This window comes from Ictalurus punctatus, chromosome 3, assembly GCF_001660625.3.
Source record: "Ictalurus punctatus breed USDA103 chromosome 3, Coco_2.0, whole genome shotgun sequence".
Classification (NCBI taxonomy): Eukaryota; Metazoa; Chordata; class Actinopteri; order Siluriformes; family Ictaluridae; genus Ictalurus; species Ictalurus punctatus.
In genome coordinates, this window is record NC_030418.2 from 7,191,354 (window position 1) to 7,215,382 (window position 24,029).

The following is a 24,029-nucleotide window of genomic DNA, read 5'->3' on the forward strand; positions in this document are numbered from 1 at the left end:
ACTCATGTATATGGAGGAGGGCAGCACTGTTCTGCTGCTGTGTTACACCGCATGAGCAGCAGTTTGAAAATTCATATTGTCACCATGAAGGAAATCATGTGGTAGAAAACGAGGCTAAGCTTATCCAGCATAACCCCAGCATAAAAACATTAGTGTCTTCACCAAAAAAACCAAAATGCTGTCATCATTAAGGAATTAATTGGCAGCATTTTCTTTCAAAATGGAGTACGAGGAAATGTTTCTTGGTACTCATCAATACCGATACCAAAATGAGTAACCTATTTAGTATTAAGCAAACTAAGCATCAGGGACTTCATGCAGCCATTTAGTGCTGTTTACGTTCCTTTGGTTTTACATGTTCTCTATGAAAGTCTCTACTAGGCTGTAAAAACAGCTTTTTTTGAGTTTACTTAACTTAACTTCACTTAAATCAATTTTTAACCTTGAGTTGAGTAAACTCAAAAAGGCTTTGCAGCAAGTTGCCTTGAAATTTTAAGATAAGTCAACTTTTCTTTTTTACAGTGTAGTTGAGTTTAAATTAAGTGCTTAGCTACTTTCGTTACCTTGAATCAAGTAGGGTTGCAATGGAGATGATTGGGTTTTGTTTGCTTTCAGAAAAGTGCTTCATTAAAGTTGTAAGTAAAATATGTTTCATTGTCTTCATTGTGTCGGAATCCCTTGTTGTCATTGACCTGTTATTTTTGCTCTAAGGTTGATTGTAGCCATTTTTTCATTTGTTCATTTAACAATGAAGACATCATGTTGAGTATTATGTTTATTCAAAAGCAATATGTAGACTCTGGTAGCGTACATCTCTTATATGGGTGTAAACCAAAGGATTAATACTATACTATTACTATTTTTGCACAAGTTAGTGAACCCTTCTTTCTCGACAGAGTAAATAGGAACCAGGCCTTTCGAAACATGAAATGTCACCACAACTGAGAAGTCAACTTGGGATTAAGGATAAATTCATACATAGGGATAAATTCATATATTTAAAATCTATATCCTGAATTTATATATTTCTGTAAAGCTGCTTTGGGACAATAAAACTGAATTCAATTCAATTCAATTCAATTCAGTTGAACTTGGGGTTTTCACCTCAAATCCGAGTTCCTTCCCTTGTCCCTTCGGCTGCTCCTGTTAGGGGTCACCACAGCGGATCATTGGTCCGCATATTTGATTTGCCACAGGTTTTACGCAATGCCCTTCTTTACCCAACCCTCCCATTTTATCTGGGCTTGGGACCGGCACTGAGTGCAACCCCAGTGGCTGGGTTGGTTCGTTGCCTGGGAATGAAACCCAGGCCATGGCGATGAGAGCGCTGGAATTTCATTTTGAAAATCACGTTAAAACATTCATTCGAATTAACCAAATTAATTGTGAAAATCACCCAGCACCAGATGATACCATTGCTGCAATTCGATTTAGCAGCCTCCAATCAATGTGACCAACTTTGTTCAGAATCTAGGGTAAGCCTACTGATAATACACAAATGATGATAATTTAGAGAAGGACTATTTCAAATACCAGAGTTACAGGCAAATCACCTTTCTAGCCTATTTAGACATCAGTTTAAAAATATAAATATTTTTTTTTTACACACCAGTTCTATCCTTTGTTCGATAATAATTGATTTATACTCAGTTATAATCAATAATAATTGATTTATGATAGTCGCCTTGAATCAATCCAATCGTTGCCTTTTAAATCCATGCATTGTCCAGATCCTTTGATCCTTAGTGCCTCGTCAGTGCTCAGTGCTCGCAGACCTGAAGTGCTCTCACTGCACACTCACTTCACTGCTCGTGAATATCTTTGCCACTGGGATTGATACCAGTATCAGTATTGACTCATTCCTAATCATCATAATGAAAATTAAATTATATCCTCATAACAACCTGTAATTCTGCATTTACAACGCTCAGAAACTCGGTGAAAAAAACTCTCTTCTTCACGTTTAGCATTTCACTCATAGATGTTTTATAAAAGTCACCATGGGGGTAACTCACTTTTATCTCAATCTGACATTTTGAGTGCAGAGTTGAGGGAGAACTGTTACAAAGTAGGGCGTGCTTTAAAAAAAAAAAAAGTTGGCTGCAACCAAAGTTAATCACGCGTATTTTTGGGGTTGTTGCGATTGCCATTGAACTGCACAAGGCAGTGGTATGCATGACAGATTAATTAAACTCAGTCTCCACTAACAAGCACTTTTTAATTAATGTTGCATGAATAACACTTCCTGCTATAAATACGCTTGGTCCAGTTGATTATGAGCACTGATTTTCCTTCTGATACACCACATTCTGGATATCTAAAGATACAAGTCATTATCACTCACTTTATGGTAATTGCTGAAGCATGATTGCATATGATTTTGAATCACGAGTCGTGCGTCTATGAAGCTATCACCATTTGCATTAACAAGCTCTAAAATTATGGAATGTTCTGGAAGGGCAAAAAAAAATATGTATAGCTTTCTTTCCTGTTGTTAGTAATTTTTTTTCTTTTGTTCCCTCCAAGGTTTCTACCTAGTGGTTTGAGAGCTGGACAAAATGAAAACAAATAGGCCAATTAAGAAAGTCACCTATAATCTGTAGGGATCGGTATTGTGTTTATGAGCTGCAGGGATGCTCATCTGTTCAAAGAGTGTCAGTGTCAGAAGACCCAAGGACCCGTAAAGCATTGATAAAAGAGAATGGCCAAGCCTGATGCCAGATGAGACAAAATTAGCTACACAAGTCACTTTCTTTTTATCCATGCTTTCATGTCTTCTGCACTGAAAGCACAACAGCAGAGGATTGTTTACGTTGATTGATGGAAGATAATGCGCTGACACAAGTTTATGGGTAATTATGCTTGATGAAAATGCTTGGAGCTGGAGATAAGGCATTGAAAATGCATTTGTGGCATAGCTACAGCTACAATGCAGTGCAATACAATGAACATTTGTTTAAAACTCAAATTAATTTGCATTATTGTTGGAGTGCATTCACTGCCTTGATGTTATAACAATAAGTGTCATAATACTATGGATAATGTTTTACTGTATTTTGGCTTAGCCTTGACGATAATAGCCCTTTTTGCTTCTTGGGACCAAATTGAACAAATGATCTCATTACTTTTCCATTAGGCAGCAATTAGGAGAACCAGATTCAAATGTTAGCATTCAGATGAATATTTGTAATGGTTTTTTTTACATGTACAGTTTCATTTCATCTCAGAAAATTAGACCTTTTACAAGACATGTGAGAGAACTGTAATTACTTAATTGCACTTTTGCATTTTGGTGTCTCCAGAAAGGATTTTTGGGCTTGGTTTGAACCTGTTAGCAGACATTCCGCACTGTTTTTAACCAGTAGATCTGTCTTTGTGGCTTACAGATTTTTTAAAACAATTTTAGGCTGAATCATTTCACCTACACTGATCAGCCATATCATTGAAACCACCTGCCTAAGATTATGTCTGTCCCCCTTGTGCCACCATAACAGATCTGACCCATCAAGGCATGGACTTCACAAGAGCTCTGAACGTGTGCTGTGGTATCTGGCACCAAGAGGTTAGCAGCAGATCCTTTAAGCCCTGTAAGTTGCTAGGTGGGGCCTCCATGGATCGGACTTGTTTGTTCAGCACATCCCACAAATGCTCGATCATATTGGGATCTGGGGAATTTGGAGGCCAAGTCAACACCTTGAACTCTTTGTCATGTTCCTCAAACCATTCCTGAAAATTTTTTGCAGTGTGTCATGGCCCATTATCCTGCTGAAAGAGGCCACTGACATTATGGAATACCATTGCCATGAAGGGGTGTATTTGGTCTGCAACAATGTTTAGGTAGGTAGTATGTGTCAAAGTAACATCCACATGAATGCCAGAACCCAAAGTTTCCCAGCAGCACATTGCCCAGTGCATCACACTACCTCCACTGGCTTCCCATAGTGCTACCTGGTGCCATTTCTTCCCCAAATAAGCGATGCAACGCACCTGGCCATGCACATGATGTAAAAGAAAACATGATTCATCAGACCAGGTCACCATCTTCCACTACTCCATGATAAAGTTCTGATGCTCATATGCACATTGTTGGTTCTTTTGGCAGTGGACAGGGGTCAGCATTGGCACTCTGACTGGTCTGCGGCTCCGCAGCCCCATACACAGCAAGCTGCTCTGCATTACTGTATTTTCTGACTCCTTCTATCATAACCAGTATTAACTTTTTCAGCAGTTTGTGCTACAGTAGCTCTTCGGTGGGATCAGACCAGACGGGCTAGCCTTCACTCCCCACGCACATTAGTGAGCCTTGGGTGCCCATGACCCTGTTAACAGTTCACCGGTAGTGTGTGTGCTGTTTCTGTTTGGGACACAAATGTAAATTATGTTTAGACTGATGAAAGAGAGGTTATGCGTGTCCTGGCAGTTTTTATTTGTTGTTTCAGTGTGTACTGTATACTGTTACCAGAATGAGTAATCTGTGGAACATTTTATTTAGTTGTTTATGCTGGTTGTTGCCATGAGATGCTAGCAACAATCATCTTGTTCTGAGTTTTTTTTTGTTGTTTTGTTTAAAGTCTCAAGGTGTTTAGATGGTATTATTAATAGAAAGCATGAGGATGGCTGAACTGAGTGCACTGAGCGGTAACAACAAGCGTGGCCATTAAAAAAAATACATCTTGACTCATGAGCAAAGTGTAGTGCTCACTGCTTGCATCTGGAGCTTCCAGAACCTGGGTGAAGTTAATACTTGCAAAGCAGTAATTTTGACTTTGAAAATTCACTGAACATAAGGTTTGTTTTTTTTTTTTTTTTTGGGGGGGGGGGGGGGGGGGGGGGGGGGTTGGGGGGGTTGAATACTTTTGCAAGCCACTAAAGTATTGCATGAGACTTGCATGTTGTGCACTGAATTACTGTGCATCATCACAGGAAATAGAAGATCTCCTCATAATGGCTGACCAGACACAGTCTCAGTTGTGTTAATGGAGATGAATGAGTAACTCTCTTTCTCTCTCTCTCTCTCTGTCTCTCTCTCTCTCTCTCTCTCTCTCTCTCTCTCTCTCTCTCTCTCTCTCTCTCTCCCCCTTTCCCTCCCTCTCCCTCTCCCTCTCTCTGCCTCTCTCAGGTTCACTGAGTTCCTGGAGCCATTTGAAAGAGTTATTCAGCCTGAAGAGCTGTGGCTTTACAAGAACCCTCTGGTGGAATCAGATCTCATCCCCAAAAGAGTCATGTTTGTAAGTCACGTTTTTGGTTTGATGTGCTTGGAGAGTGTTTTATTGGCCCGGATCTATTGAGTGTCAATATGCAGGAAGGCACAAAGATCAGAGGCAAAATGGCACTTGGAATTCACCAATCTTCCTGGTTTGTGAATTCCAAGTGCAGCTTTGAGTCTGATTCTGATCTTTGGTAAGGTTCAAACCAGAAAATAACTATAAATAGCAACTAGGAAACAGGAGGAAACATGGACAAAAAGGCTTAGAAGCAAGTGAGGTAGGTGAATCAGCTTAAAAATGCAGTTAACACATGCAAGAGTTAACTGCGTTAGATAAACAAGGGACCTTGCCATGTCCCAAGGCACACTTCTAGTCTCAACCAAATGACATGTGATATAATAATGTTGTAACGTTCAGTGTGGAGGTCAAGAGATACAGGATGCTATCGTGTGAGACATTTTTTTATTAGGGCACATCCAAAAATCATAGTCAGTTCCAGACATGAGTCAATACACAGGCAGACAGGGACTTAACGACATGAAAATGCACTATAAGATGTCACAATAAGACAAATAAATAGGTGGGTTTAAAAAGATAAACTAATCAGAAGCTAACTGAAAATAGGTGAACACAATAATGACACACTAGAGCAATAAACCAATGACAAGAATCAAAACGAAAAACAAAAAAAATCAAAACAAATGACAAGGAAGTGTGTTCGTGCTGGAATTTGCTCTGCGTGCGCTAAGTGGCAATTATCTGACAAATATATTCATATTTGGTTATGTCCTCAAAACTGAGTGCTGCACACACTATGTGAAATATAATGCCTGAATTAAACAATGCACACCTGTAAAAAAAAATGTTTCTAGGAACAACACCATCACATTTCACAAGCATGAGACTGACTAATTATATAGCGAGTCTCCTCTATGATAAAGGTCAGCTCTGTTCTCAGACATTTTGTCATGATGCACTGGTTTGTATGCCCCCTAAGCATTTTAGTTTATCTACATGCTCTACATGTACGAGGATGCAGAGTTGCTGATTCACCATAAACATTTGCATCTTCTGAAACTGATTTATAATATCCAGTGGCATCGTGTACTACCATTTTGAGTTATGTATTTTGTTGTTCCAACTTTTTAGAAAAACAAGAAGGCTGTGATAGCACCGTGCCAGGGGAATTTCCTTGAGGTGCCCACAAAAGACTGATGTACACAGCAAAAGGTCACGTCATTCGACAAATGTTTAAACATAACCCACTTATTAAATATAACAATTACAGCTGTCACAGGTCCACACTACATAATAAAATGTCCTTTAATTATTATTTTGCCTCAAGTTAATTCATTTGTTATACTATTTGGATGTCATCTCCACTGGGTAATTGGGGTGATATTGGGGGCTGTGATTAATTTTAGATCATTTCTCAAAATAATGTACAATTTACAGTAAGGGTGTAAGTCAATGCCACTGTTTGTATCTGCATTTCAATCTGTTTAGTGCTCCAAATATTTAGATCAATTAAAAAAAAAAATCTGATAGAGATGTGTCCAAAACTGTTGTTAAATCCCTCAGCTTACTCAGTTATTATTTTTGTTTGTATCTGCCCAAGACATTTTCTAATGAATTTAGTTGCTCCTATGGCTCACAGTATAGGTCTTAACAAACTAGTTGCATAATTTTAACCACAGCCACCATGACCAGGCAGTTACTAAGGATGAATGAATGAATTAATCTTGTAAATGCATCACTGTAAATGCATTGTTCACATTCACATTAAAGAATTTGGTCTTCCTCTGTCCCACAAGCTTCATATCCACTGGCAGTAAAAACCTCCTGCTTGCGTGACTTGCATAGTGTGGCTCCTGTTTGTACCTGTATTTCTATCTGTTTAGAATACACTATCTTTTCATTCTGAATAAAATATTTGTATTCGGTTATATATCTCATATATAGGTAGGTACAGTAAAAATGTGCCCCTTTCTAAAAGAAGAGGCTGCATTTTGTGAAGATTGACTTTATAGAGACCAGTGATTCCACTTTCATGCTCTTTATGGCCCCATCCTGGGCTTACATCCAACAAACTGAGAGATTGTCCACTAGCATTAATTACTATGGGTTTTATTTTTATTTTTGACATGAGGTCAAGAACTTGGATCACTTCTAGTTGTTTACTGAAAGAGGATGTCATAGAAGAGCATGTGTAACTAACTAAGCTTTTAAAATAATTACAAAATGTAATTTTGTAATTATTGCATGTTTAGACTTCCATTGTTTGCTATTATTTTCTGCAACTATCACAGTGATCAAAGACCTGCAAGGATGAGAATAACAAAAATGCCTTTGACATTATCTTGGCTGAAGCAGCATTTTTGAGAATACCTTACAGTCTCATGAGCTGTTGCTGTGCACCCTAACTGTAGGAGCAAGCGATGCATAACTTATATTATGTGCGTGTGCGTGCGCGTGTGCGCGTGCGCGCGTGCGCGCGCGCGCGTGCGCGTGTGTGTGTGCGTGTGGCTTCAAGTCCAGCAAAACCTAGACCATTTATGGCTAATTTCTCATCGCTCTGTATTTACTTCTATTTTATTTGACATTTGTGTATTAATAATGTACTTATACTTATAAAAGAACATATTGATTTGCTGTCACTGTTATCCTTTCTTGAGACCAGCAAATTGATGATTAGAAAAATTAGGGGGGAGGGGTACAAGCTAAAAATGTAATATGCATGGGAAATCATGACAATCATTAGAAAATGCTCAAAAGCAGGATTTGCAATGGCCATCTTGGTTTCCAGACCTGATCTACATGACATCAGACAGATTTACAGCAGAAGTCTCAGTAAGTATGTTAGGGAGGGCTATAGAGGGACAGAATATTAGGGAACCCAACTGACAGGATTCAGAAGGTAGTTTGAAAGTAGAGGGAGAGAGTTATAAAAGCAAAAGGTTTGTGCTATTAGGGCTTAGCAAGCACTTTCCTTTAAGATCTTCCTTAAATCCAATGTAGCACAAAAGCAATACAGTTGAAAGTAATGTGATAATATATGTATGAAAGGCAGGCAATGTTTCAAATAAACAATGTTTCAACTAGTGTTCTAATATATTGGGGAATTATGTAGGCTGTTTGTCACGGACAGGAAGTGGAAAGGATCCTAGTAGTGATAATCGTGTGAATCTCATGATTACTGCAATTTTCTAAGTTTAACAATATCGGTTCTGTACTCGTTTATCAGCTGTCAGTGTATAAAGTAGCACTTGATCTAGCACATCCTATTTTTTCATGTTAAACTAGAGGTAAAAACAGAAATGACTTTTTCCAATTACTTTTTATTTTGTGTGCCAACACAGTAACTTAATGTGACAATGAAAAAAAAAAAATATGTCATGAAATTGTAATGTGTGCATGTGACATGTATGTTTTTCCTGCTTTCATTATCTTGTTTTAGAATGAATTTATTGTGTCTATGTATTGGTACTTACAGTTTAAAGGACAAACTACCCAAGAAGTCATCTGCTATGGTTACAGCTCTGTGCAATTTTATTGTAGTAGTCTACATGCTACAGTATATAATTCGTACAGAACTGAGACACACTTGATGTATTCCCCATACATACAGTGAGGGAAAAAAGTATTTGATCCCCTGCTGATTTTGTACGTGTGCCCACTGACAAAGAAATGATCAGTCTATAATTTTAATGGTAGTTGTATTTGAACAGTGAGAGACAGAATAACAACAAAAAAATCCAGAAAAACGCATGTCAAAAATTTTATAAATTAATTTGCATTTTAATGAGGGAAACAAGTATTTGACCCCCTCTCAATCAGAAAGATTTCTGGCTCCCAGGTATCTTTTATACAGGTAACGAGCTGAGATTAGGAGCACACTGTTAAAGGGAGTGCTCCTAATATCAGTTTGTTACCTGTATAAAAGACACCTGTCCACAGAAGCAATCAATCAATCAGATTCCAAACTCTCCACCATGGCCAAGACCAAAGAGCTCTCCAAGGATGTCAGGGACAAGATTGTAGACCTACACAAGTCTGGAATGGGCTACAAGACCATTGCCAAGCAGCTTGGTGAGAAGGGGACAACAGTTGGTGCGATTATTCGCAAATGGAAGAAGCACAAAAGAACTGTCAATCTCCCTCGGCCTGGGGCTCCATGCAAGAGCTCACCTCGTGGAGTTGCATTGATCATGAGAACAGTGAGGAATCAGCCCAGAACTACACGGGAGGATCTTGTCAATGATCTCAAGGCAGCTGGGACCATAGTCACCAAGAAAACAATTGGTAACACACTACGCCATGAAGGACTGAAATCCTGCAGCGCGCGCAAGGTCCGCTGCTCAAGAAAGCACATATACATGCCCGTCTGAAGTTGCCAATGAACGTCTGAATGATTCAGAGGACAACTAGGTGAAAGTGTTGAGGTCAGATGAGACCAAAATGGAGCTCTTTGGCATCAACTCAACTCGCCGTGTTTGGAGGAGGAGGAATGCTGCCTATGACCCCTGGAACACCATCCCCACCGTCAAACATGGAGGTGGAAACATTATGCATTGGGGGTGTTTTTCTGCTAAGGGGACAGGACAACTTCACCGCATCAAAGGGACGATGGACGGGGCCATGTACCGTCAAATCTTGGGTGAAAACCTCCTTCCCTCAGACAGGGCATTGAAAATGGGTCGTGGATGGATATTCCAGCATGACAATGACCCAAAACACACGGCCAAGGCAACAAAGGAGTGGCTCAAGAAGAAGCACATTAAGGTCCTGGAGTGGCCTAGCCAGTCTCCAGACCTTAATCCCATAGAAAATCTGTGGAGGGAGCTGAAGGTTCGAGTTGCCAAACGTCAGCCTCGAAACCTTAATGATTTGGAGAAGATCTGCAAAGAGGAGTGGGACAAAATCCCTCCTGAGATGTGTGCAAACCTGGTGGCCAACTACAAGAAACGTCTGACCTCTGTGAGTGCCAACAAGGGTTTTTAAACCAAGTACTAAGTCATGTTTTGCAGAGGGGTCAAATACTTATTTCCCTAATTAAAATGCAAATCAATTTATAAAATTTTTGACGTGCGTTTTTCTGGATTTTTTTGTTGTTATTCTGTCTCTCACTGTTCAAATAAATCTACCATTAAAGTTATAGACTGATCATTTCTTTGTCAGTGGGCAAACGTACAAAATCAGCAGGGGATCAAATACTTTTTTCCCTCACTGTACATACACTATAAGGCCACAATTTGTGACTAAGGATGAATGACCATCACACCTATATGTGCTTGTTGAATATCCCATTCCAGATTTATTCCTTGCTTTGCTGTTATAATAACCTCCACTCTTCAGGGAAGGCTTTCCACTAGTTTTTGGAGCGTGGCTGTGGGGATTTGCCCATTTGGCCATAAGAAGTCAAGCACTGATGTTGGATAATGAGGCCTGGTGTGCAGTCGGTGTTTCAGTTCATCCTAAAGATGTTAAGTGGGGGTGAGGTCAGGTCTCTGTGCAGAACACTCGAGTTCTTCCACTAAATTTTGGCAAACCATGGAGCTCGTGTTCTGCACAGGGGCATTGTCACGTTGGAACAGGTTTGGGCCCCCAATACTACAGCATATCATGACATCCTATACAGTTGTGTGCTTCAACCTTTGTGGCAACAAATGGCCAGGTGTCAAAAAAATTTGGCCCTATAGTGTACCGTACATCTCCTGTACAACTGTTATTAGTGTGTATGTAGTTACATCTGAGGTCGGAATAGCGATATGCCCAATTCTAGTGATAAATCCTAATTATGTGTGTAACTCAAATCTGAATATGGCCCTTAGAGACCACTCAAAGAACACAAAAGTGTAAAAATGCACGTGAACTTTATATTTGGGCTTATGCCTTTAGCATGGTAGTCATTCAAGAACTGAAAACCTTTTTAAAACAAACAACTTTCTAGCTTGCTTGCTGCTCTCTCTGCACATCTCTCATACACATGCTGAGCTCACTGCTCAGGGAGAGAGAGAAATAGAGGGGGCTCACATAAATACGTGGGACAACAGAGCTTACATTAGTCATTAACTCTCTAGCTCATCCCCTGATATCTCCCTCTTTACACAGAGTCAGAAATGCCTAATGCCACCACCTGCTTCAGAGTACATTCAGGAAATACACACTTTTGAACTGATATCATGATTCCTTTTGCTATGTCTTATAACTCATTATAATACTACCATACCAACCACACTAAATTGTCTTGCTGGTTTGAAATTAAATATCTGACTTATTCACTGTATCCCCACAAATAGATCTTGGCTCATTGTACTGAGATTGTGTTACATTGTGCCTTACACAATTTTATTGGCCTTTGGCAACTTCAGTCACACATTTTGCCTTTAGCCTCATGGTACTTTATTATTTTTCCAAGGCCAATGACTCATGAGAGCAAAAGAAACACTTTTTATTTTCCCTCCTGTCACATGAACAAAGACTTGGATATAGGTGCAAAGCAGTTACTGAGACAAATCCACAATCCATAGTTGATGTCAAATAAACAAGCAGAAATTCAAGAAACTAGATAATTGAACAATACTACACTGCTGGATACCATAGAGAGGCGAAGACAAAAGCTCAGCCACATTATATAAACTATAGACACAAAGGAAAAAGACTGGTAATGTACAAAAACAACACTGGCAAGATTTGGAAGAAATAATAAACCAATCCTGTTAGCCAAGAGTAGGAATGGACATTAATGTGACACCTCCAAGCAATCTGTGATATTAAACTAGGATTAGTCATGTCAATTATGATGATTTTTTTAAATTTAAAAAGCTCCAGCATACAATGAGTCTCTTCTTTCCGAAGCCTCCAGCCCACTACCCATTAATTACGGCAGGTAAAGGTCATGCTGGTGCTGAGTAAATGAACACATTTGCAGGTTGGTAGTAATTACTCAGGCATAGAAAAAAAAACAAACCTCGGTCTTGTGTTAAGTGTAAGTGGATGTGAACCGGGAGTCTTTCACTGTTGTGTAGGAGGATAGATGGTAGTACTAAACCACAGACCAAAGGAGCCCCAAATAAACATTTTCTCATTCTATACATTTCATTTCATATTGAGATTTTTTTTTGTTGTTGTTCTTTGTAAATATGCTTTCATTTTAGAGTGATGCATTGCTGAAAGATGTCTCTGAGACATATAATATTATGCATAGATAATAATACTGCTTAGACCTGGTGTAGTTTTTGATGGGCTTCCAGAATCCGATTGAATCCTGTTGAAATGAGTTTTAGAGTGTCAGTGGGGAAATTGTGTTGTGTAGGCCGAACTGGATTAATTTCATAATGATTGGTTACTACAGACCTACCTGGCAGCTCAACCCAATCTTACCATTTTCCTCTGAACTCTCTTATCAACAAGGCGTTTCCACCCACAGAACTGATGCTCACTCAATGTTTTTTGTTTTTCGTGCCATTCTGTATAAACTCTAGAGATTGTTGTACGTGAAAATCCCAGGAGATACAATTTAAATATGCTTATTATAAATATTATATACACTTACAACATGGACAGAAATAGATTCTTGTGGCATGATTACTTTTTTTGTTTACTCATGCAGGCTATATCATTCCTGACCCCTCTGGCTGTGATCTTTGTGGTGAAGATCATACGACGAACAGATAAGACCGAAATCAAAGAGGCATGTTTGGGTAAGTCCAGGAGGAATAAAGTTCTACCTTCTCTATCAATTATGGTTTTCTTTGGAACTGGAGAAGCATTACAGTTTGCGCGTTCCTATTTGGTTCTCAAAATGGTTGGTCATCAAAAAGCAATTATACAGTGTGATGTCACATAAAATGATAAGATAGGAAGCCATATTGGCACTATTTATGAGTACTGTCTGTTATTGTCTGGCGAGGTACATCATCAGTACTTGTTATGACTAGTTCCTAAAGAAACCAACAGTCTGGAATGAAAGGAGTAAGTTATGTATGTCACTCTGGTTCTAAGAATGGAGGCCACCTAGCCTCCATCTCATCTAGTCACTCAGCTTGATGGCAAGAGGATGAGTGTGACATAGCGGACACCTTTTATAGGCTACATAAGCAGGGTAACGACTTTACTGTTGGCACACAAACAACTCCACTGGTGTTCCTCATAGAACAACGGTTACACATGTAGCCTTCTGTTTTATCTATTCTAGGATTTGTACAGCAGTTAGTCTAAAATAATAAAGTTTCATGATTTCCTATTTAGTAAAAGTGACAGAGGCCAAGCTAATGAACAATGGACTCACAGTTTCATTTGTTGCTTGATTAAGTTCGTGTTCATTGAAGTTTGTCACATTACTCACGAAATGGAGGCTAGGATGGATGTAAATGCAAAAAAAGAGTGGCAGGCAGACAAATCCAAATCATGAAACATGAAAGCATGGTCAGAAGCAGGCAATGGGTCAGGTGATCTGCAAATGGGCATTAAACAGACAAGGCAAAAACATGTAACAAGAAATGAAAAACAAGGAACAAGGCACAGAGGCTTGGTACGCGGAAATCTCACGCAATACTTTGCGACGTACAAAGAGACACGAGGGGTGTAAATGACAAACGTAATCAATGGTGAACACAAAACAGCTGAGACTAATGATGACACATACGGGAAACAACCAATGACAATACAGGGGCTGAGACAGGACATAAACCAGATGCACGTGTAAAAAGTAAACAAAGTCAATGTCACTGAAAATCCGTAAGCGCGTGCTTGCTCTTCGGAGCGCACTGCATGCTCTAGTGCTTAGCGGGAGGGGAAATCGTGACATTGTTCAAATTACTTTTAAGCAGTTTCAAACAATCCAACAGACACTGCTGATTCTCAACAGCAGTTGCCAAAAAAACTCTAAACAAAATGTATTAATTAATCAGTTAATTAATTAATTAATTAATTAATACAGCTCCTCAGATTGGTGTTTCTCAAAGAGTTTGATCAAGCTGTCCTCTTCATGCTCAACACAGATTTTGTTAAGAGGCAGAGTGGCCTCGAGGCTTCTATTTAAATGGCGTTTGAATTTTTAATGCTTTTTTATTTGTGGCTCAAAACCATATGCGTTATGATTTGCTTTGTTTGTACCAAGGCTCATAGAAGCCTGAAGCACAACAGAAGCCATTAGGCTGGAAAGCTGAACACAAATCCAATTAAACCAAGCCAGAGAGAGAAAACTATTGCCCAGTACAGCACTTCAGAGATTATAATCTTTCACAGTGTTAAATATGACAATTATAGAGTCCGGAAAGAATAAAAACATATTCTATTACAGCAAACAAGAGCTGTAATTTTTTTTGTCATAACGTTAGGATGGTATAGTGGCAGCATGATAAAAGGGGTGAATTTGTTCTGTCTGAGACGCAAGTTCTAGACCTCTTTGTAACAATCTGCTACTAAGGGCTAAAGTGGGTTCAGGTGATGGCATTGTATTAAGTGTATGTTGATGTAGCCTTGCACAACAGAAGATACACTGAAAATAATGAGTCTTAAGAGAGAGTGTGTCAGTTAACATAATTGTGCATAAGCTTGCTTGTGACAAAAATGGAATGCCTGTTTTTTGTTTAATGCCTAATTTACAGAATAAATTACTAGTGCAATATAGCATAAGGCCATGGTTTGGCTGTTAATACAGCTTATATGATTAACTCATTTCATCTATATCTCGCATCACCTTTATCTCAACAGCATCCACATTAAACTTCACTTCTGACTTCTGTATGATAGTTTTTTGTGTAAACTATGCATGCACATGTTTCTATGCATCGAATGTGATTTATCAAGTTTTGCTTATGTGTGAGGATGTGCGTATATTTCTGCACACTCCTCACCACGCGTATGCAAGTCATAGAAAAGTGTAATAGCAGGTAAACTGACTATGCAGAGCTTCTGCGTCACGTACTGTCTATCATATCAGCTAAAAAGAGAGAGTAATTATTGATTTCAGTGCTCATAAGATGCAGATAGATTATGCCTTGTTTGAAGATTTGGCTCAAGCTGCTTTGCGGAGGGAATGTGTTTTTTAGCACTTTGTGCTGAGACTGGGGTGTGGATCATCAGTCGATTTCGTTTGCCCAGTAAAGTTTTAGTTGATCTCTATTCTAGGGTTTTCACTTATGACACTACGTTTCAAAGAGAAATTTTAGATGGTTCTGGCATTTCCTAACCAACTGCGAGTTGAATAATGACACGTCTTGCCTTCATTCATATCTCTCACACTGCAATACAATTACATTTCCAAAATCTAATGAGAAAAAGCAACAAAAAGCAGCAGAATAAACAGGAAAAATCGCAGAATGGCAGAATGTAATTGGTGAACTATAGAATGCAGACACATACTCATAAAATAAAAAAATGAAAAAAGAAATATATATATATATATATATATATATATAGACCTATATATATGTATATAGGTCTATATATATATATATATATATATATATATATATATATATATATATATATACACATATATAGACCTATATATATATATATATATATATATATATATATATATATATATATATATATATATATATATATAGACCTATATATCTACATCTATATCTATATATATGTAGACCTTTTGGTATATTCTGTGTCACCTGAAACAAGCAGCATTGCGAGCAGGCTACTGTACATTTTACATGGAAGTTGTTTACCATATATGCCGATTTAAGGGTGTTTCTTTATGCAAATGAGCATGGTCGTGCTGGAGCATATCAAAACAAGCACATCAATTTAGAATGTATGGGATTTATCAATAGTTATTGTGTACAGCTGTGTGTACGCAATGTGGGTCATTCCATCTCAAGTGGTCCAATGCAGGTTACACTACTGTCTTTAATTTTCCAAATTTTTTTGAGTGATTACCTCTATGTATTGGCATTGCAAAACCATAAAAAAATTATTTTTATTTTACTTGGTTTAACTATAATGGCCATCTTTTTGTCATGGCACACAACAAATTTTTGCTTATACAGCTGTTTATGGAAACCTCACTATCTCAGCTCAGGATTGGCCTAACTTCTTGGGACAAAAACTGATCACTAGAGTACATTGCAATGTACATGTAAAATCTATTCATGCATACCTTCTGTACACCTGTAACAACATGATTGATCAGGCTGGTTCTTCAAATCTTGTTCTCAAGGTTCACTGTCCTGCAGAGTTTACCTCCAACCTTAAACACAATTTTTGCAGCAGAATGCTACAATAGAGGACTTATTTCTTTCAAAATTTCAGGTTTGTATCTAGTCCTCCACCAGAGATATTCAACCTGAAACTGAAACTCAAACCCTTCCCAATATAAACTGACACTAAAAGTGGAACTGTGAGCAATCTTGAGCATTATATTTGGACTTAAGTTCTAAGTCTAAGAAAGACGAATGTCCAAAATGTTATATATGTCCACATACCTTCTAATATGCTCTAGAGATCAGCTTTTGTTCCAAGTAGCTAGAGCCATTCTGAGCCAAGATACTGAGGTTTCCGTAAACGGCTGTATAACCAAAATTTGTTATGTACCATGACACAAAGATGGTGGTTTTGCAATGCTAAACCTGTTATAACAGATATGTCAAGAAGAATAAATACAGCAGAGTGAGTAAAGATTAGACAAGCAGTATGTCTGCCTTGAGATGAATTAAATAATGAGTCTTTATTGATCACATATTCATATGCACAGTGAAATTCTTTTCTTTGCATACCCCAGCATGTTAGGAAGTTGAGGTCAGAGCACAGGGTCAGCCATGTTACAGTGCCCCTGGTGCAGAGAGGGTTAAGGGCCTTGCTCAAGGGCCCAACAGTGGCAGCTTGGCAGTGCTGGGGCTTGAACCCCCAACCTTCAGATCAGTAACCCAGAGTCTTAACTGCCAAGCCACCACTGCCCCACATTTAAAATGGTTTAAATGTAAACCATTTATTACCATACCAAATCATAACGTGAATCATGGTCAAACAGGCAGAGGTCGATCATCAGGCAAAACAAAGCAATAAATATTAAAGTGGATGGTGAAACCGTAAATAAAAAAACAGAGATAATAAGCAGGGAAAACAATGCTTAGAAATACACAGAATTTGGCAGAATTTGAACAGAGATGTCATTGAGAATAAGTAATATAACAGCTGACAGAAACACAAAGCTGCAAGACGATATGCCAGAGAGCTTGGCGGCAGTTACAAATTCCTTGGCATGCTCATACTAGAGAATATTATTATCACATTGAGAAAGGGAGATTTAAATCAGTATTAATTTCATACATTATTTCAATTAAAGCTTCAGTTAAATATTTGTATAGACCATTTAACAATAGACATTGTCAGAAGCAGTGATGCAGATTTAGAGCCCTAATGAGCAACCACAATTAAAAGTGGTATGGAAAAACTCCCTGAGACATCATGAGGAAGAATCCGTGAGAGGAACACATCCTCTTCTGGGTGAAAATAAGGTGCAAACTTTAAATGATTTACTAACAAAGTAAATTACTCTACAGAGCATTGCGTTTTTCATGTAAACAAAATAACTCATCTGTAAGTGGCAGTAGTTTATGCTGTCTAAATTTCACATGGGCATTTGTCATTAGTCTTAATGTCTTCTTTTTTATGTCTAAAATCAAATCTGTCTTCTATTCTACAGCTGTGTCTCTCGCACTAGCACTGAATGGCGTCTTCACAAACACCATTAAGTTGATAGTCGGCAGGTAATCCATGATTCAGTTTATATTTCTGTTTGCATCAGCACTTATGAATTTCACATTGTTTTAATGACATCTTCTCACTGATGTTATGTAGGACTTGCCAGTATGCATTTTAACCAAACTATGAGGAAATGACGAAGAACGTTTTAATGCTTATAAAATTTATAATAATCTAATGAAAATATTATTCTGTGTCCACTAATAAGATTAATATTCTTATTCTCAATTACTGTTTAATGCTTTAATGATATGTATGGCAAACTCTGTAAATCTGGTGATCATTTTAATTACATTTAATATTTATCCTTCCTTTAATGAAGCCCAAGCTTAACATGTTTCATTGTATTACCATTTTTGACCTTACTGCCCAAATAATAATTAAATTTTTATCGCCTGTTCATAGATGTACATAGTATTTTCAGGTGAGTTTATAGAAGTGAAGCTTTAAACTGTAACCACAAAGCATATGCTCAAAAACCAAGGCAAGTGCCAATATTTAAAAAAAATCAAAAAACCTTTTAACTATAACCTACTGACATACCCAGTTAGGTATGACTTGTTTGGAAATCAGCAATATCATCTAATTAATTGCTGTCAACTAACTAATGTCAACTAATTAATTGCTAAGAAATAGATTACATTACATATATTTGGATGTCTGTGACTACAAACTGCTTGCACTGTAATGTGTGCACTTGTATAAACTCGAGGACTTCAAGCTTATTTTATGTTTCAGGCCAAGACCTGATTACTTTCACCGCTGCTTCCCAGATGGCCAGGTGAACGCGAAAATGCTGTGCACAGGAGAACCAAGCCTGGTGTCTGAAGGCCGAAAGAGTTTTCCCAGCAGCCACTCCTCCTGTAAGTGTAATATCTCTTTGAAACACCTTGGAGACTGCATTGTGCTGATGCACACTGTATTTATTCCTTAAAGTAAATTTAGCTATCTCAGAAGTCCAAAACTTTCTTTGCCAGACTCTATTGTCCAGTCAGTAACTGGGTAAATAAAGTCGTTTGAGCTTTGAAAGATGTTTTGAAGTTCAGCATAGAAAGAGATTTATTTCATAGCATATTGTGATCCTGGATGAACCCGTCACAGAGATGGCTGGTGCCAAATAAAGTCCACATTCTTGTATAATGTGGTGAAAGGAATAGATTCCTAGAGCAGGATTTTATTGAAGCAGAACATTTAGAGCACTCATAAAAAGAAAAAAGAAAAGCTTTTGAATAAGCATTTATGTGTGCTAGATTTACTGGATGTGTGAAGTACCAAACTTTAGTTCTCAATAAATTGCAATACGGCATTAAACGAGCAGTGAACCTCTTGCACACGAGTCCTCTGTTTTTTTTGTTTGTTTTGTTTTGTTTTTTTTACATAAAATGTGCATATAACATGTCTCAATCTACTCTCATATACATCTGACATGAAACACACCCAAATTTATACAGGTATGGCAATAGTGAGAGGCTCAATGCAAGCTACAGTTATCCAAGATGAAAAATGAATTGAGTGGAAAGAAAATTCTTTCAAAGGTTTCTGAAAATACAATCAGTACCAGTCAGTAGCATTTTTAAGAATTACGAAAGGAAAATGTTCACAGGTCCAAAAGTATTTGGACAGTGTCACAATTTTCGTTATTTTGCTTCTGTACACCACCACCTATAATGCTGCATTTGTGATGCCCTGCAAGTGGTAATTTGCAAGTTGTACTGACGTAATTTCCTATCTCAGGATGTTCAATGTACGAAGTGGAAAAAAGAACATAGACAATTACGAAACCATTTTGTTTTGCTCTGTGAGAAAAACTTTTTTTTTTTAAATGCTATTTTTACCTTACTTTTACAGTTATAGGCCCAAGTGGCAATTGGGGATGTTCTATTATAGTGAGCTTCTGACATTCATGTTCATTTTGACATTCATTTTGGACTGAAAATGCAGTACAACAAGCTAACAAGTGGACCATAGCAAGCTGTAATAACTCTAATGTTGATGATTACCTTCTCAAAACAGTGATTAATATGGTCAGTCTTATAGATTTAACTCTCTTATTATGTTATGGGTCAATCTGACCCATTTCCACATTTGAGATGTCTGAAATACTGGTTAATCTCTCTTTTTTCTTTGAAATTTTTTAACTTTCCTCATTTAGGGTCATGAACTTATATGCAAATATTTCTTCCTATTTCTTCCATTTAAAAGTAGAGACGTTTATTTACACTGTTCACAGTGTGAGTGGCCAAGTTGATTTGACATCACTCTGTAAACAGGGAAATAACTTATTATTTCCCGGTTGAAGGCGGGGAATTACAAGTTGCAACTTCACCTCGAATGCAACATTAGACTAAGCATTAGACTTCACTGGCCTACAATATATTGTGAAGCTGCATGTCATTTTGATGTACAATGTTAGCTATTCGTCATTGTAACCCTAGCAGCATATTCTGATGATAATGTTACTGCTTGGCATTAGTGTTAGTATTATCATCAGAATATGCTCTTCATGTCATTTTGATCTACTGGCTATGCATCACTGTAACCCCATCAGCATGTCCTGAGGACAACACTAATGCTTGGCACTGTAGGCAGACAATACAGCATCTGTCTCCACACCTAACTACAAAAATCTTGTAGTAATCCACAGACATGATGCATTTAGCATCATATTAATATTTACATTTAATTTTAATATAAACTTCATTTCTTAATGCTAAAATAAATTATTTTGAAATTTCATAGTAGGCCATCTATATTTTTATTACACAGTTTAATAATAATAATAATAATAATAATAATAATAATAATAATAATAAAGTTTGACAATTATCTTGTTCTTACGCATTACAATATTCTATTTCAGTATATTATATTACACTCATTCATTTAATAGCACTCAGTAACTTAGAAGACCACATTATAATGATTATAACAGGATACTGCTCATAAGGCAACTATTTGGCACATTGCCTTTTCTCTGGTGATTAGGGTCAATTAAAAGCAAATGGCTTATTAAACATTATGATTTTTTTGTCACGTATTTCATGCATGATATGTAAACAAACAACAAAAAAAGAAAATATACAAATTTATTAAATTGCCTAGTTTTAATATAATTGAACATTATTAGATCTGCCTTTTTAATCCAGTCTGGCAGATGGTCATAAAGAACATATTGGGAGGTGAAGACTCAGACTGAATTTGGAAACATCAGCCCTATTTCCATAGTGTCTATAACAGCTGATTTTATATCATCTTTATAATGCTGTGACATATTAGCATTATGGGACCTAAAATGTGAATGAAGTTTGAAGTAGTTGGATTTTGCTATTGAATTCTTAAATACACTGAAAATAAAGATTCAGTGGTTCAGTAACTACGACAATAACAAATTTGTTTTATGCAAAAAAGACTTATTTGCTTTCAGTTCTGTACTAAAATTAATTAATGTAAATATGTGGCTAAATAATACTCCCAAAGTGTATATTTTACTTACTTTACTGGGTTAAATTTATTATTTTGCAAGTGCTCAAAACTAGAAAGACAGAAGTAATGCTTACTTGAACCAAACCATACTAAAATGGGGGCATTGTTTTGAACTCGATTTGTGTTCACAGAACGTTAAACTGCTTTCATTTTGAGCATTACGAATGGGTTGTTTCCAGTACTTCCTGTTTTGTGCCTTTAAGGCCTAAGGCTATTGCGGTATGCAATGTTTTGAAAGATCACGTGTTTCGGTAAAGTTTTCTTGGTTCACCTTCTTTGTGTTTCTCAGTCACGTGTATGGTGTGTATATGTGTGTATTCAGAAATTAATTAAATAGTCCTGTTGGGTTCTGCGAGTTTAGTCTGTATGACGGGTGATGTACAGTAAGTGTATTTACTTGCTAAAGGTATTAGTGACCATTAAATAATAATGATGATGTTGATTATGATGAGCACTTTTTACAGTGTTAACTACAGTATGTAGCTCAAATGAGTCAGAAAAACAACTCTGAGTAAAATTTACTAATTAAAAATAAGAAAACTGCTGGTTACATTTACTTACATTTTTATGTGAATAAGCCTTGGTTTAATCAATTTTAACCTTACTTAAAATATGCTTAGTTAAATTAACTACAAATGTTTTTGTGTGGAAATTGTTACCCCATTTTTCTTGAGTAAATTTCACTCCAGTATTTTTTTTTCAGTGTAATTGTTTGTAGTATAAATAGACAATGCGTAAAGCAAACTAAATGCTTAAATTAACCTTATAAGGTTACAGAGGTAATGAAGGAACGGTTTCCTTCACAATTAGTGGAGCTTTTCTGTTTGTTTATTTCTTTGCTGAGTACCAACAGCAAAGTTGTCATCTTTTGACTTACTTTCTTTTTCAAGCCAAATTACCCCAGTGGCCTAACAGTCCATACATAACATACGCAACTTTCTTTTCATTCTGGAACACCATGGCTGTTTCCTTCAGAACTAATGGAGGCAATCCACAATCCACATATACTACATGGCCAGAAGTATATAGACACCTATCCATCACAATCATATGCGCTTGGTGAGAGTTTGTCCCTCCTTTGCTAATATAACTGCCTCTATAACTGACTCTTCTGGGAAGGCTTTATGCTATATTTTGGAAGGCCCACACATGGATGTGATGGTCACGTGTTTACATAAAGTACTTTTGGCCACATGGTGTAATATCAAAGTTCAATCTGTAAAATATGGCGATTGTCCACAAGTGAGATTCTTCTTAGAGGAATCCAGGAGGTAGAAACATCAGAAAGTATGCTTGTGCAATCACCTACTTTACCCAATGGGTTAGCCTGGGTAATACCGACCAAAGAGCAGATACTGTACATTTGGGCAGGTGTACCAGGGCACATACTCAGCTTCAAGAGCACAAAACATCCTACAGAGTCAATATTAATGCAGTTCGCTGACTTTTCCCAGCTGTAGTGCTGGCCAGCAAAAATAAATTTTAATCTTAAGCACATGCCACTTTATGTCCACACCTTCCTATTGACTCATATGGAAAGGTGAATAAACAGCTTAGCAGCAAGTCCAGATCACACGTACTTGTAAACATGTAAACTTACATGTATTTTAATAAATTTCTTATAGTTTTTGTTTCATTCAAGCATAGAAAAAAAAATTCATTTTAATTTTTTATTTATTTACTAGAGTGTATGACTAATAATTAATCCTAACCATAGTTGCTCTGGGTGATTGAAAATCTTCATGAAAATGAGGCAGCTCTCCAGTAAGGTACCACTGAAAATGAAGGAGTTAGACATTAAGATTTTGTACGCCTCCTCCGTGCCTGTCAGGGAAAACAGAATGTGTTATCCGAACATTATCATCACTTCTGAACATTCCACTTGAATGCAGCAGGAGGATCTGTGAGATGTATGTGTAAGCACCAGGTGGGCTTTGCATAGTCGAAATTGCCTGTATATTATTAATGCAGGCATCAGCACTTCTAAATAAATGCGTTTGCAGCTTGTCTAAACTTTTCAACCTTCAAATCTTTCCCGGTGCCAGGTCAAACGAATAACCGTTTCCACCCAAATGAGACACAAAACTTTAAATTAAATGATTTGTGACTAACTGTATTCTCCTACCAAGCCTGTGATGGAGTCGAAAGTTATTTATATGCTTATTTGATATTAGTTTTTTTATGTGTGTGTGTGTGTGATATTAACAGTGAGAGAAATCTTCATCTCATATCCTAAGAAGCTACTCCAAAAACTAGTTGACCTAAATTAAATCATGTCAGTAAGAATCTAGAGATGTGGAAAATTACTGAACACACTCCCAATTATCAGAATTTATATCATTGTTCATATTATACTGTCTTGGAATTTTGTAGCCTGGACAGTCAGTAAAACTATAAATCATCTACCAATCTTTGTTTGTTTTTAGGAATTCCAACGAACAAAATTCGTACCTTTTAAATAATGAATCTTATGAATTATCAATCATGTTGACCAAGGTAATATAACACGATTGCACTATACATCCATCCATCTTCTATACAGCTTATCTATACAGCCTATCCCAGGGAGCATCAGGCGCAAAGCGGGTACAGGGTGCCAATCCATCGCAG

At 37.3% G+C, this 24,029-nt stretch overlaps 1 protein-coding gene across 1 annotated transcript in view; it reads left to right on the plus strand.

The window, feature by feature from the left end:
* The window catches only part of plpp4 (phospholipid phosphatase 4), a 103,496-nt gene that overhangs the window by 59,696 nt on the left and 19,771 nt on the right, over positions 1 to 24,029 (plus strand). The window contains exons 2-5 of the mRNA XM_017463193.3: positions 5,120 to 5,228; positions 12,820 to 12,910; positions 17,878 to 17,941; positions 18,675 to 18,799. Of these exons, the coding sequence (XP_017318682.1) occupies positions 5,120 to 5,228; positions 12,820 to 12,910; positions 17,878 to 17,941; positions 18,675 to 18,799 (389 nt within the window). The remainder of the gene's footprint in view (positions 1 to 5,119; positions 5,229 to 12,819; positions 12,911 to 17,877; positions 17,942 to 18,674; positions 18,800 to 24,029) is intronic.